General features: G+C 38.5%; 1 protein-coding gene across 7 annotated transcripts in view; it reads left to right on the top strand.

Moving 5' to 3' along the window:
* Window positions 1-15,959, top strand: part of kcnip4a (potassium voltage-gated channel interacting protein 4a) — a 161,281-nt gene extending 145,322 nt beyond the window's left edge. For all 7 annotated transcript variants that reach the window (XM_046851433.1, XM_046851427.1, XM_046851428.1 and 4 more), the window contains 6 exons: window positions 10,747-10,816; window positions 11,075-11,145; window positions 13,092-13,199; window positions 13,289-13,393; window positions 13,579-13,641; window positions 13,881-15,959. In XM_046851433.1, coding sequence (XP_046707389.1) covers window positions 10,747-10,816; window positions 11,075-11,145; window positions 13,092-13,199; window positions 13,289-13,393; window positions 13,579-13,641; window positions 13,881-13,928 — 465 coding nt within the window. In that variant the 3' untranslated portion in view covers window positions 13,929-15,959. The remainder of the gene's footprint in view (window positions 1-10,746; window positions 10,817-11,074; window positions 11,146-13,091; window positions 13,200-13,288; window positions 13,394-13,578; window positions 13,642-13,880) is intronic.
* Window positions 15,960-16,123: the final 164 nt, after the last annotated feature.

Here is a 16,123-nt window from a genome sequence, read left to right as displayed (position 1 = left end):
TTCGGCTGCTCCCATTAGGGGTCGCCACAGCGGATCATCCATCCCCATACCCCCTGTCCTCTACATCTGCCTCTTTCAAACCAACTACCTGCATGTCTTCCCTCACCACATCCATAAACCTTCTCCTTGTCCTTCCTCTTTTCCTTCTTTCTGGTGGTTCCATCTTTAGTATTCTCCTACCGATGCACATATAAACCATCTCAATCTCTCCTCCCTCACCTTGTCTCCAAAACGTCCTACATGTGTAGTCCCACTAATAAACTCATTTCTAATCCTGTCCATCTTTGTCACTCCCAATGAAAATCTCAACATCTTCAGCTCTGCTACCTCCAGCTCCACCTCCTGTCTTTTACTCAATGCCACTGTCTCTAATCCATACAACATTGCAGGTCTCACCACAGTCCTATAAACTTTTACCTTTCACTCTTGCAGATACCCTTCTATCACAAATCACTCCTGCTATCACTCTTCTCCACCTACTCCACCCTTCCTGCACTCTTTTCTTTATTTCTCCATTCTCCATTACTTTGCACTGTTTACCCCAGGTACCTAAACTCCTCCACCTTCACCACCTCTTCTCCTTTCAAACGCAACATAAATGCACTATAAATGGTGACATTTGTAATTGTTAATTATATTTAGAAATCCTTCTGTACATTTATCCAGTCATTTTTCAGATCTTTACAAAACCGAAAAAGCATTTAAAGATTTGATTTCTTAAACATCGTCGTGCATTTACAGTAATCCTAAATGAAGCACTAAAAGATAGGATAAATGTAAATTGGACTAAATGTATATGTATGTACCTAAAGTCTTTGTGAATGGGTCTAAAATGGCTTTGCCAATTATTAATCAAATATTGCTTCCAGTGTGTTCTGTCTTCCCCTTAATTGAAGGTTTTTTTGCAATAACTGTCAAAAGTGTGGAAAAACCTAGTATTTTATAGTTTACTTTTAGACATATGCAGCAAACTAAGTACTTGCACAACAAACTAAGTAATTTAATAGTATGAATTACCAAACAAGTTATTAATGTACAATTGTTAAACTTTATTTTTTATTTAAATATCACCCGTAGCATGAATATTATACTAAGCCTTACACACTCTTGGAATCAGAACAGTTAGTTTCTCCAAACATTTAGCTAAAATTCTTTGTCATGCCTCTTGTTAAACTTGCCAAAGTTCACAAGCTCTTAGTTGGATATTTCTTTCTGACCTTGTGTTCCAGTTTATTCTACGTCAGTTCTATAAGTCCAGGAACTTGGCAGGCCATTCCATGATAAATAACATTCCAGCTGACTGCTATTTAAAAAATGCCTGCAGAGCTGAGACCTATACAGGTACTTCAGGTCATTGTCTTGTTATATGGTGAATTAGCCGGTGTTTGGTAAATCAATTTGGTTCCAGTGTGTTCCAATGACGTTGAAGGATGGAATGGTTAGCTATGTTGGTTAAGTATTTCATCAAGTTCTTTTTATATAAGTTCTTTGGTTAGAGACAGCAGTGTCAAATTTGAATTCATTCTGTAAATCAAATGTTTTGTAACAAAATTTTGTTTTGTTATATTGTCTGTTATACCGCAGATATCCGAATCTTTAGAAACGTCCTTCAACATGACTTTATTTCCCAGCTCAACCCTATCACTTTGTAAGCTAATTATTGATTAATCATGGATGACAAGGCAGAAAAACGCTTAATTACACTCAGCTTATTTATAAAGTGTAATGAACTGTGTGTTGCTGCTCCAGGCTAAATGATGTTAATAGAACTTTTGACTTTTGTTAAGAGCCAAAGAAAGTGATGGCATAGCGAGAGAAGCAGTGGCTCTTTAGCTTGTAATTACTCTGCGTCTCTCATCCTCTGTGCAAACTAGGCGAAGGATGACAGCTTCAACAGGCATTCCTGTTTAATTAACCAGAGTTCAGCTCAACAACAAAGAATCTGTTCAGGCTCTCGGTCTGAGCACCATTCAATTATATGTTATAATTCTGCTGTGTGTTTGTTTACCTGGCACAACACAAGCTAATTATGTGACCTTGGAGTTTTAGTATTGTTAAAGATTAACATTTTGTGCAAAAAATATATTTGATGACTTAATGACCAATACTACATAGCTTCTGAATGCTGATGATTTTCTGCAGATTACTGTTACATACAAAATTGCCCAGGGACATAGAAATAAAATGAAGACAAGGAACATTTGGTACTAACTCTATTTTTTCTTGAAATGAAATTTTCCTAGTAACTAAAAACATTGGATTTGTAAAAAAATGCAAATATATTGTTCTAGAGATAAATGTCTTTACTGTGGGTTTTAAAAAAGGCATTATGGCTTTGGGTTTTTGGTATGTTCTATATTAACATCTGCATGACTGGCAAATGCCTGTAAAAATAGATTTTACCCCCACAGTGGGAATTAGTGAACCTAGAAATTTCTTTTGGAAGCACAGTTTTGCATGCTAATGATTTGAATCTAAAATTATATAATTGTACTTGTGGAAACCAGTTGAAGAAAATTATAATGTTTTAAAATATTAATAATGAAAAATCAGGATTATGTCTTAATGTTTTTTAACAATTGGAAAGTTTACTATACTATACTATACTATACTATAAGGTTGACTTCATAGTAGATAAACTCAATGTCAAAATAATAATGACAATAAAACCTTTATGAATAGAAAGATAGATACTTTAATTATATTTATTAACAGAGCATGCTATTGTTTGCAGTACCCCCTCATTTTACATATTTTATAATTATACTTACCTTGAATTGAAGCCTTAATCACAATTCATGTATTAATTACACTGCCAGTCTCACAATGCAAATTTTATTTAGTTTTATCCAAACATTTTTTTTTTTTTGTTTAAGAGACACACACATTTTTACCTCCTTTATTTATTTATTTTTATGAAGCTGTACAGTGCAGTTACAAATGTTAATAAGCTGTGGCATTGTATGTGTAATTGAAATGACCCTGTACTAGCTGGACTTTTAAATTCATTGTGCTTATAATATGCTATTATTCTACATTAGTATGTTAATATATTCTCCATAGTATGTGTACAGTGTCTTAAAATCATAAACAAGCCACAATCAATAGATAATTATCTCTAGATATATTATTTTTTGTGTGAAAAGGATTCATTTAGAACAGTTTGAGCTGCTTAACATCTACTACTTTTTCTTCTCAAGAAGAATATGCATTCTCTGAGTGAACTCTTTTAGATGCAAACCTGCTGTAGAAAACGCACACTCTTACAGTATATGCAGCTTGTTGTGTGTCTTATAAATCGTGCTGAGAAACAATAGGCATCTTCTCATGTTATTTTATTATTTTAAATCTGGATTCAAACAAATTCCTGCCTTATTTTGAAACAGGAAAACACTATATACAGTAGAGACCCAATTTTATATAATGTTGCTATATTAAGGGGCAGGTTTGTTAAAAAGAATCAGCAGTTTAATTTAGAAATGTAAAATTATGAGTTCAATATGGATACATTTCCAAACATTACAGTGTTAAGAAATAGAAAGAAAGCATATGAAACCTGAAAATAAATATGAAATTATATTGTAGCTGTTTGGTGTTCATGTCTAATGAGTGGGGAAAGAACAGATTTACTTTAAATTAAGATTTTGGTCTCTGAATTATCTGAACATTTAGTTGTTGTTTTTTTTGTTATATTCACACTTAAATATGTTTAAAATATGTTTAACAGCAAATTAGTCCCTTTATTTGATAGTAATATCAAATTAACCACCAGTTGTACAACACCAGTTGCATGAAAATGCCAAAACACTAGTGTACTCTCATAAGTAAGGACACAGGTATGATAAATTGTACATTATTAGACTCTTGATTTCCCAGCTGCTCTATAGAGGATAATGACTTTGAGCTACTAGGTGTTGTTAGTGCTTCAGCCTAATACTAAACAGGCAAATGCATGTGAAATGTCTGTCCCACATGTGCAAATAGAGATACCATTTCAGATTATTTCATAATACAGATGGTTGGAAAGATTTGTCTAAAACATAAGAGCATAATGTGGTTTGATTGATTTGCTCTCTGTGTTGTTTCAAGGCAGGGGCCAGTGTGTAGTAAATTAAATGAATACAAACCAAAAAGCACTCAATTTCTAAGAAATGAGGTTGCTGGAAAAAAAACAACGTTCTTATCAAGCATTATGTTCCTGCTATAGATCATGTGTGAAAATGTACTCTAACCCTTTACAGGGTTTAGACTTTATATTATCTATATCGTCTCTAGGTTACGTCTATAACCCTAGTTCCCCGAGGGAACGAGACGCTGCGCCGCAACACTTTGGGAAAGCCTCCCGTTGTCCACGCTCTGAACCATGTGTGAAATCTGGTCAATAGGTAAGTTTTGACATTATCAGCCGGCGACGTTGCAACGCAGGTACGAGGTAAGCACCGCAGGGATGCAGGGAGCGTGGCCCGGGGACGCAGCATCTCGTTCCCTTTGGGAAACTAGGGTTACATATGTAACCTAGAGACGTTCCCCATTTGGGAACTCGAGCTGCGTCACAACGCTTTGGGAACAAGTGTCCAATCATGCCGCTCTGACCAGACCCTGCCTAGTGTGTGAGAGCCTCACAACCAGCACGTAGGACAGAGGAGCCCGGAGTGTCTCTAAGGTCGAGGTCATAAAACCTGAGGAAGGTCAGCGGAGTGGACCAGCCCGCAGCATCGCAGATGTCCTGGAGTGAGACTCGAGCAGACTAGGCCATAGAGGCCACCACACTCTGAGTGGAGTGAGCTTTGACCCCAAGAGGAGCAGGGAGACCAGGGGACTCATAGGACGATAAGATAGCATCCACTACCCACCTGCTGAGAGTCTGCTTATTGGCGGGGTATCCCTTCCTGTTAGGGCCATAGCAAACAAACAGTTGCTCTAACTTTCTCCACAGGCTCGTCCTATGGAGAAAGATACATGCTTGCACTGGACACAGTCGCTTTTGCTTTTCCTGGTTGGGGGCTAGGAACGGAAAAGGGCAGAATGTGGGAGGAAGCCATAGGCATCTTAGGTACCTACCCAGGTTTTGGGTAGAGGAATGCACTGCCAGGGGCAAACTCCAGGCAAGACTGTCAGATAGAGCCGCCAGCATGTGGGGTAATATAAGCCGTGATAGCAGACACGTAAACCTTCAGGGTTGGAGAAGACAACCCTGTGGCAAACTGTTCCTGTAAGAACTCCAGAACTGAATCAACTAGTTAAGAGGGTCTTACTAACACCGTGTAGTAAACAGACGCCATCTTGCAGCATACGAACCCCTCAAGGGACGAGGAGGGACACCAGTGCAAGAGGAGGGACACCAGTTCCGCAAACCATGGTCTGCCCGCCCAACGAGGTGCTACCAGGAGTAGACGGCCCCCTTCCTGGCAAACTCTCTCCAGAACTCCCGAGAGCAGCGTGATCAGGGGAAAGGCGTACAGATGTAGCCTCAGCCACATCTGCCCTATGGTGTCCAACCCTAATGGGGCTGGGTGAGAGAAAAAGAACCAGAGGGAACAGTGCGATGTCTGCTGTGTCGAAAACAGATGCACCTGTCTCTGTAAAATCTCTGCCATATCTGCTCCACCAGCTCGGGGTGGAGCCTCCATTCCCCAGGCCTCGGCCCTTGCCTCGAAAGGGCGTCTGCTCTCTATTTTAACCATCCTGGGATATAAACCGCTTTTAGTGAGAGGAGTTTCCCATGATCCACAGAAGGATCCGTCGCACCAGCTTGTATAAGGGGCAAGAATAGAGACCCCCCTGATGGTTGATATACAGACCACCGCTGTATTGTCCATATGGACCAACACATGGTGGCCTCTCAGGTCTAGGAGGAAGTGTTTCAAACCTAGAAAAACAGCCATCATCTCCAGGCAGTTTATGTGCCATGAGAGGTGCGGCTTGCTCCCCACCCTGTGAGGGACGCATCTGTCGTTAGCATTACCCAATGACATGGAGTTTCCAGGAGGGGGCCTTGGGACAGGAACTTCGGTTCTCTCCACACATCTAAGGCTCAAAGGGCTCGACCGTGAGACGTGGCTCGAAGCTTGCCTTGATGGTACGGTGTGGATTGCCCTTTCGGGAGAACCCCTTGTCCCGGAGCCTCCACTGGAGGGGTCTCAAGAGGAGAGGATGCCACGAGACCTAGCAGCCTCTGGATCTGCTTCACAGTGAGTGACTGGCCTTCTTTTACTCTCCTGACTGCAGTCAGGATAGCTTCGATCCGGGCGGGAGACAACCATGCCCACAACCTGGTCGAGTATCCCCAGCTCCTTTATACAAGCTAGAATGACTAGAATCGATGCCGGACCACCTGTAGCTCTGATCGAGCTAATATCAACCAGTCTTTGATATAGTTCAGAATGCGGATGCCCCGAATTCGTGAAGGTGTGGGGTGAGAGCGCCAGACCAAACGTGAGGACTCGGTATTGGTAAGCTTCGCCCCCGAAAGCAAACCTCAGCAACCTCCTGTGTGCGGGAAGGATGGCTATGTGGACGTATGCATCCTTTGGCTCTATCACTATAAACAGTCCTCGGACTTGATCTGTGACACGACCTCTTTGAGAGTGAGCATCCTAAACCTGAGCTTCATGAGTAAGTGGTTCAAGGAGCGCAGATCTAGGATCGGACGAAACCCGCCATCCTTCTTCAGAACAAGGAAGTATGGGCTGTAGTAGCCTGACTCTCTGACCGAGGGGGACCACCTCGATAGCCTTTTTCCTCAGGAGAGTGTGCACCTCCTGTTCCAGGACCAGAGCCTGCTCAGGTCCCACCATGGTAGGACACATCCCATTGAACCGGGGAGTAGAGGACCCGAATTAAATCGAGCAGCCCCTCTCTGTAGTATGCAGGACCCACTGAGACACATCTGTCAGCCTTCCCCAGGCCTCTGACTCTTCCAAAGCGGCTGGAGCATCACCCTACAGCCGTTGAAGCCTGCTGAGAGACACCCACTGGAGGGAGGCTGCGCCCTGAGCACATCTATTGGCAGGGCTAACAGACCAGCCTTCTGTATCTGAACGGCTGGAGCAGTGCCCAGCAGCCGTCCCCCATCCGCAGCGATCTTCGGGGCGGAAGTAGAGGGAGACACTTGCTGGAGGAGGGCACATTTTGTGGCAAAACTAACAGCCTGGCCTTCCAGTCATGCTGCGGAGGGACGGGCACCATGAAACAAGGTGTACACCAGCTGGCTCCTTTTTGGGCCTAGAGCATCGCCAGGGGCCCCTAGAGCCTCTGCATGTAATTGTAATTGTTACTGCAGTCATTTGTCAGCAGTGTTCTGTAAGCCAGGAATGCCAGATATTGGTCCTTTATTTTGTATAGCAATATATATTAATTAGGGCTGTCAATTAAATAAAAAATGTAATCGTGATGAACTCATGACAATCAACTCGTGAACGCAACTTAATCACACATTTTTATGTCTTCAAAATGTACCTTAAATCAATACTTTTTTAACAGTTTTAATACTTTAATTAAAATGAGCATGGACAAATAAGAATGCTTTATGCAAATGTATGTTTCTTAATAGTAAAACCAAACTTAACCTACAGCAAAAACAAAATAATTCTGTAAATGTTTTAAAATAATTATGGTGTTTTAATTTACGTACATCATCAGGATACCAAACGACCAAACTTTTGCTATGTTTTCACACAGACGGATTTGAGACTTGGCACATCAGTAAAACAAATGTTTAATGAGTAAAAATGTTTGTGACTAAATGTGTGTTGCATTGAAGGTTTCAATTTTGGTAATATTTTTTATATTTCTTTTTTTATATTTGTAATAAAAATGGTGAAACAAAAAAAGCACACTGCATTAATTGTGGCTTCAGACATTCGGCTGGAAACAAAGAAAGTCTTGATTTTTTTAATGGCACAGAATCTGATATCCTATTAAGTGCACTATTACATCATTAAATCTTGCAGGGAAAAATCTGGCAGTCTCCACAAATCTGGAAAAGTAGTTTCCCACTAAAAGATGGATGCATTGAAAACAATTCTTCACCCAACTTAAACCATAGTCTGGCAGGAAACTCAGTGGGTATTAAGTACTCTTTTGGATTGACTCTCTTTGATGCATGTTTGGCAGTAATTGTCTTAACTTTCATGTTATATGAATGAGGTAAGCTGTGTAATGTCACATATGATGATGCATCTGCAGATTCATTAGTTTCAGTTTGAGTACCAGTGGGGATGAAAGCTTGCGTTTAAGTTTACCAAAATCTTCTTTCTGGGCTTTGTCTCAACACTATATAAGAGGTCCTTATCTGCAATGTATGGTATAAATAAACCTAGATAATTTACCATACCAAGGTAAACTGCTAAGCTTGCTGACCCTGAGCACTGTGGGTGTGTGGATTAGGCTTCACATCGTTTGCTGAAATTATATGACCCAATAGTTTGCATAGTTTGACAAGCAATTACAAAATGTTAGCATATTAAAATAATCTTCCAACTGAGGTTATTTTGTGTATTCGGCTAACTGATCTGACAGTGGAATCTGTCAGAACTCCTGTTTAGTTGAAGGATGTATTTCTTCTTACACTCCCTCTTCTTGAGTTTTGTGCGGTCAACACAGCTACGTAATATTCTTATTTTGCAGTTGGTTGGTCAGCTCATCATCCTTAGTTCTAACTCCAAACTATGCCATGCATACTAATTGCACTGACTTTCTTCAGCAAAGAAGTGCTACTCTCCTGGGATATAGCTATAGAGAATGGAGTAATTGTGTATGGCTGATACGGCCCAGACCCTGACAGTAAATAAATATAGCAACCAGATTGAACATTAAAATAGCTGGCAGTGCTGTGTGCAGAATGACCACAGATTTTATTTTGCACACTGAGCTTTCCTTTGGTAAGGGATTTACGGGACAAACCTGTTAGAGATAGTGGAGTCCCACTTGGCACTTGTTGTGGTTTATCCTTTTATTATTTTTCTAAATTTGAAATCTGGAATGACTAAATTTTACTTTATTGTGCGTAATTGACAATCCCATGGCCCAAACATCCTGGCCCACTTAGCTCCGTGTCTTTAAAAAAACAAAACAAAACAACAAAAAAAGGCCTCTGTTTCACTGTTTCAGCCACATGTTCTGTTTTGCACGCAGTGCTATGCAATGTTCTTTTATTGATGCCTATGATTTAACATCATTGGCTGTACACTGCCATTTCCCATGACTAGGTGTTTTCCCACACATTTCACATGACCATTTATCAAATTTGCTTTGGTTTAGGGCTGGTGCATGCTTGGGAAGTTTTAAATTTTTATTTATTTATAATTTTTTTATTATTATTTATTTATTATTTATTTTTTAATATTTATTATTTTACTGTTACTATGTCACTATTAGATCGAAATTTTCTTTCTACTTTTAGGTCAGTCTGCATTTTTTTGATAACTTTGTACAGTCATGCCACATTAAGGACTGTTTTAACTGTGAGTTCTATGTCTCACTGCATCCATTATAAGAGTGCATTGTCTCTCAGACCAGTTACCAAGTAGGCACTTTTTGAAAGAGTTCGATAATTCCATTTTATTTTGCAAGAGCATACAGAGCATACAGTTATTTATCTGTTGCATTTTTGACACTTGCTATTACATACATTAAATAATGTTCATTATGGCCATAAAAATATTTTAAATGTCTCTTTAAAAAGAGACAAAATCCAGGTTTCAGAATCACTACGCCACCTTTAGCGTGTGCTAGCATTTTTGACAGTAGTTGTTGAGCTTCCTTATTAAAGGCTAAAATGTGATGTGTTGCCCCCCATACACACCATTCCTTCATTCCCACCACATGCTTAGACAATATTGTGGCGTTCAGGTATATGAGCCACCAGGGTGTTACAAGGTTGAGTGGTTCTCTTGTTTTTGGTGGGACAATGACACCTGACTATCACAACTAGACTTTGTAGTTGGGCATTTAAGGTTTGTTGTATGTACAGTATGATGGCATGTATGGAGTAGCTGCTGTGTCAGCCTCTGTTCATCTGGGAAGGCTTTCTAGTGAATTTTGTAGTGTGGCTATGAGGGTTTGTGTGCATAGTTTTGAATAGTTTTGGTCGTATAGCATGTCATTGATTTTGTTGCAAGATCTCTGTATTATACTGTTTATAACAGTATACTTAGTGTGTAAGTATAAAGAATATAACCTTTACTAGCTATTGAAAGTCAAGTGAAGATGGACCTCTTCTAAACCACAGTCCTCACTTTTTCACTGCATGCTTGTGTTTTCTCTGGCTTTTTATTAATGACACTTTAGTGACACCGTCTTATCTTTTAAGCACTTAGTTCAATTCCATTTGAGAGCCCTTGCTATAAATCAGGGTGAGCTTTCCAATTCATTTTGGCTGCTGAATCAGCTACAGTGATACAATGAAGAATAATCAACTCTCACAACAAAGAATGATTAATAAAGCCTCTCAGCATGAATGGCTTCTTCAGTCCTGCTTCTTCAGGAAGCAGCTATTTGGAATGAGATAGCATTGTTGCATACATGAAGTTTATAGCATATAAAATTGCTTTTTATTTCACATTTATCCTAAGCAAAATACATAACATATTTTAAATACAAGATGGGGTGATTGAGTGATTTTTGCAATACACAATCAGCACTATTGGAATATGTTTCTTACAGTTATTGTATAGTAGTTAAAATAATATTTTGTTGAAGGTTAATTGATCTTGTCATGGATAATTAATGTTTTCTTTGTTACAGGAGTGTCCAAGTGGTGTGGTCAATGAGGACACGTTTAAGGACATTTACGCACAGTTCTTTCCACAAGGAGGTCAGTACGTCTGTGAATCAAACTGGTGCTTGTTTCTCTCTCCATGTTATATATCAGTGTATATGTATATATGTGTGTGTGTGTGTATATATATATATATATATATATATATATATATATATATATATATATATATATATATATATATATATATATTGTTATTGTATATATAATATATTATTTCTAATAATTAATGTTATTTCTTATATATAAGAAATAACATAAAATGCAAATTGGCATGCTTGGTTTCTGTTTCAGATGCCTCCACATATGCACATTTTCTCTTCAACGCATTCGACACAGATCACAACGGAGCAGTGAGTTTTGAGGTAAATGTTGCCAAGCATATTTCAAGATTCTATGTGCTACCAAGTGTCATTGTCTCCTCATCTGTTTACTAATCATCTGTTTTATAAAGCTTACATTCATGTACACACACACACACACACACACACACACACACACACACACACACACACACACACACATATATATATATATATATATATATATATATATATATATATATATATATATATATATATATATATATACACAAGGTGGTATCAAAAAGTTTGATTAGCTTGCTTTCACTGAATGCCATTCTTCAAACCATGCCTTAAAACCTGGCAGTAGAACTTGCTATTGACGGTCTGGCCCCTGGGAACATATTCTCAAAGCACAATGCCGTCTCAGGGTCGGACCCGCACACCCAAGTTTCGTCACCGGTAATGATCTTCGACATAAAGGACGGGTCATCTACGGCACAGTGACTTTGTTGTTGGAGTTCTTGGCTGACTTTGACGTGGTGTTCCTTTAGTTCCAGGGTCAGCAGCATGGGAACAAACTTGGCAGCAACACGGCACATGTACAAATCACATGTGAGGGCTCCCTGGACTGCTCCATATGATTACCCGACAATGGCATCAATGTTGCGGATTGTTCTCTGATGACCGTCATGCACAAGTTGCCGAATGGTTCCGACAGTTTGAGCTTGCAGTTTGTCGAATGTCTTCCTGATCACCTGTTGCCTTTCAGTAAAATTATTCCGCTTTTGAACTGCGTGCGCCTCTCAAAACACCTCAAACGTCTCTTTGCAGCATCGCCATAAACTTGCCGAATCATGTCCAACATCTTTGTGGCAGATTTGCAGTTTTACTAAGAATTTCACGTTTGTTCTTTGTTCTTACTTGCTGTTCATGATAAAATCACAGACATGGTAACGTGGTCAGAATAGCACAATTTTTACAGCCTCCGATGTACACAAGATGCTGTTTTTTGGCACACTGACTTATGAAGGTTGGTGCTCCCTGTGACTATGTGTGCAGTTTGTGTGTGCGGTGTGTAATCCAAATGTGGATTACAATTGAGCTGAGTAGCCTACAGGTTTTCAGCATGGTAAATAAATGAAAGTTGGTTTTGTGTTTTAATTAGAATCGGCTTTATGAGCTTCTACTTCACAAATGTCTTCAGGCCTCTTGGTTATTTCTTATAAATCTCAAATCCTGTTTTTCTAATGCATTATAATGTAGTTTTTTATATTGTATCAACTGATATGAAACTGCTCCAAAACATGATTTTCCTTTGATCGCACATTCTGTTGGGTTTAACTCACTCTAGTCCATTTATTTTTACATTTTATGTTTTGATACCTTTTTTGTTTCTAATAAAGCAGATATGAGCAATCACTGATGTTTACTAATGTTAGAAATGTTAACATTTTATTGTGGCAGTTGTAGACAATGTCTTACTATTTATTAAAAAAAAGGTTTGTTAGCGCTGCTTACTTTATGCAGGGGGCTCTCATCCTTTCACCACCCTGCTTACTAGGAGCTAAACACAGTCATGGTACTCTACACACAGAAACCCAACAGTAGCTATTAAAGACCAGTGCTGATAAAATAATACTTTTTTTCATAGTGATTGAAAAGAGCAGAATGGAGTGCCTGTGTACTGTGAGAAGGGGTTTAATAAGAGAAAATGCATTACCAAGAAACTGTGAAACCCTCTGGCCTGAAAAGTTACAGCCTGCCACTGACTGTAACAAAGCACTGCCATTAAAGACTCCTTCCAAATAGGCCAAATAAACATCTAGCAAAAAAACTAAGCCATTTCAACAACTGCTTGTGTTTATGAACAAAATCTGGCACCAGTCACTATGCAAATCACTAAAGAACTAAAAAAAAACAGATTTTTCATCTTTTCAGTATCTTAAGCATATGTCTACCATAGTGCTGATGAATCTGCTTGGATGTTGTATTCAATGTCATTTCAGGATTTTGTAATGGGCCTATCAATATTGCTACGAGGCACAGTCCAGGAGAAACTCAACTGGGCATTTAACCTGTATGATATTAACAAAGACGGATATATAACAAAAGAGGTATCGAATTTCTGAAGCAATAACATGAACATAAGGAACGTAAATGCATTTGAGAGAAAAAAAACAATCCTTTGTGATTTCTATCACAGGAAATGTTAGACATCATGAAAGCCATTTATGACATGATGGGCAAGTGGACATATCCTATTCTTAAAGAAGAAACTCCAAGACAACATGTGGAGATTTTTTTCCAGGTGAGACGACTTTTAATTACATTTTTGTTTGTGAAATCTGGTGTTTGATTCAACAATTTTCTTTATTTACTAGTCAACACACACTGAAGGAAATTAAACTTTATTCTTTATTGTTATATAGCTCTTTAACTCTTGAGGTCTTGGATTGGTGACTCTAATAAGATTTTTTGGTGTCTTTGTAACAGAAAATGGACAAAAATAAGGACGGCGTTGTCACCATTGATGAGTTTATAGACTGCTGCCAAAATGTAAGTTTCTTTACCATTAGTTCCTTGTACATAAAACAATTAAGTATTTCTATTCAGCTGCATGGTTAAATCTCTCCAAATAGATATGAGGATGCAGGACATCGGAGTGATTCTTCTAAAATGCATCATCTATTCTATCCACAAAACTAATTGAAAAATGTTATGTATTCACTGTGACCAAGTTTTTTTTTACCAATCAAATGTTAATGGACTCGCATGTGTTTGTATGTTCTCCGCAGGATGAAAACATCATGAGATCGATGCAGCTTTTTGAAAATGTCATTTAATAGCCGGGGGGACAGCATGCCTCTGGTGGCTTGTCGACTCATGCGAGCACCTTTCCGCTCCACATTTATCGTTAAGATAAACGGATCTGAACTGATGGCAAACACTCGACCCAGTAAACACCATTCTTTTCGAGTTCAACCCACATTTCGCTTCTTTCCATTACGGCTCCCGTATAGAGGTCATGCTTTCAATTAACAACTTACAACAATTGCCATTTGAAAGGTTTTGTTGTGCATGTAGTATATTCTGAACACCACCTACACACGAGGTCATGCTGAAACCGATTACTTGTAATCTCTCAGCCATGTTTCATTATGTGTTCCCGATAATACTGAAAGAAAATGACAATATTGTTTTTATTACCTCATATAGCAGTAACATTTATTTCTACTCTTAATATTTTGTGAGAAAGACTGGGAGATTTAGGCTTGGTCAGTTTGATCTGTCCTGCAGGAGCATGTTTTATACACACAGTGCATGTGGAATCAGTTTTGATTGATTGACTGTAAATCTGTAAATAAGTCAATTGGTGTTAACTCGCCCAAAGGCACAGATATTTTGATTCCAGAAGCTTCATAAGACAAGAGTCCCCTCTCTCTCTCTATATATACATACACACACATACACATATCAGCTGAATTTAGTGTATATGAAGTAAATGCAGTTTTCCAACTTTAGTCATAAATAGTTGCCAATCTTAGCAGAATAACAACTTAAGGAGTGGCAATGACTTATTCGGCATATTTTTGAGTACCAGCATGAGCTATACAGTATTTTATTTGATTTATGATCCTTATTACAGAGTGTGTGTGTGTGTGTGTGTGTGTGTGTGCTAAGAACCTAACATCCAAAGTCAGAAGAGAGGCACTAATTTGTGCAAATGCAGTGTCTTTTATTTGGATTTACACTTGAAGTAAAATTTGTGTTCTATTTCCAGCCACTCCTGGCACAGGAACAATGAACATTGCTGCTTTTTCATCATATTATGTCGCAAGCTACAAAGAGCATCCTTTCATATTTCTCCCTTTTTATGTCAATCCAAAGCAGTCGCCTATTATCTCTTTTTTTCCTTTCTCTCTACTGTTTTCTGGGATTAAAACTGATTAGCTCCCGCTGCCTGAATCAAAGATGTAGGTAGAGCTGAGACCGACTACAGCACAGACAGAACAGCGCGCATGCTGGGTGACAGATGTATGTTTTCTGTCTCCCAGCAGCATTCGAGAGCACTTGTACAAAGGCAACATTTGCAACTGCCATGTAATGCAATTACCACCAGCAATATGCTTCATGGCATGCACTGGGTTCTTTGACAAGCAAGCTGATTTGTGTAAAAGAAAATATACTTCTATTTTGTGTTAGAAATAGTCTCCAGTATTTTTTTTGCTGGTGCTGTGAACATAAAACTGAGAAAAATTCAACTTTGTAGGTACACTTTTTATATATGTATTGGTTTAATAGCATGTTTTTTCCTGATTTGCTGATAGACAATTTCATATTAAAAATGAACTCATTTAATTATTGTTTTTTAAAGTCAAAGGTCAATATTTTTTTGCAAGTAATGTTACATTAAATTAAATGTCCACAATATGTTGAAATGATGTATTTACATTAACATACCGCCACCTAGTGGAAATGTGAAATATGTGCAGGACCAAATCATTAATTGAAGTCTGTTTAATTTGGGATTTTGTTCACATACTTTTGTAATGTGTTTACAATCGAAATTCACACCAACTATCTTTGGAAACATGTCACATGCTGTAGAACTTTTGCATCGAGGATGCTAACCTTTAAAATGCAGCGGAAATGCTGGGTGAAGGACTGGCAGCTGCATGTTAGTGAACGCTTCACTGTGTTAGAGACGGTTAGAAAGGGATGGTACTGAATAAAGCAGATCTAGTCACACATCCCTATGCTGTTAGAGGACATAGAGGCATTAGGTGACATTGATTCAATAAACAGCTCTGAATGTATGTGCTTGGTTGTGTTTTGACTGTTGGATCAGTTTGTGGCAGAAAAAAAATGATTAGTGTGGAAGTGGTGAGAGTCTGATACTTAGGTCAGCCATGCAGAATGTGCTTAATAGAGCTATAAACATTAGGTCTTTTTTAGTGTTCACACAAATGAAAAACATTCACTGCAAAAAAAAAAAAAAAATCCTGAGTTCAGACTTTTAATCAAGGTTTTTTTTTAC

The sequence above is a fragment of the Silurus meridionalis genome, chromosome 6 (genome assembly GCF_014805685.1).
Source record: "Silurus meridionalis isolate SWU-2019-XX chromosome 6, ASM1480568v1, whole genome shotgun sequence".
Classification (NCBI taxonomy): Eukaryota; Metazoa; Chordata; class Actinopteri; order Siluriformes; family Siluridae; genus Silurus; species Silurus meridionalis.
This window is presented reverse-complemented; position numbering and strand designations above follow the sequence as displayed.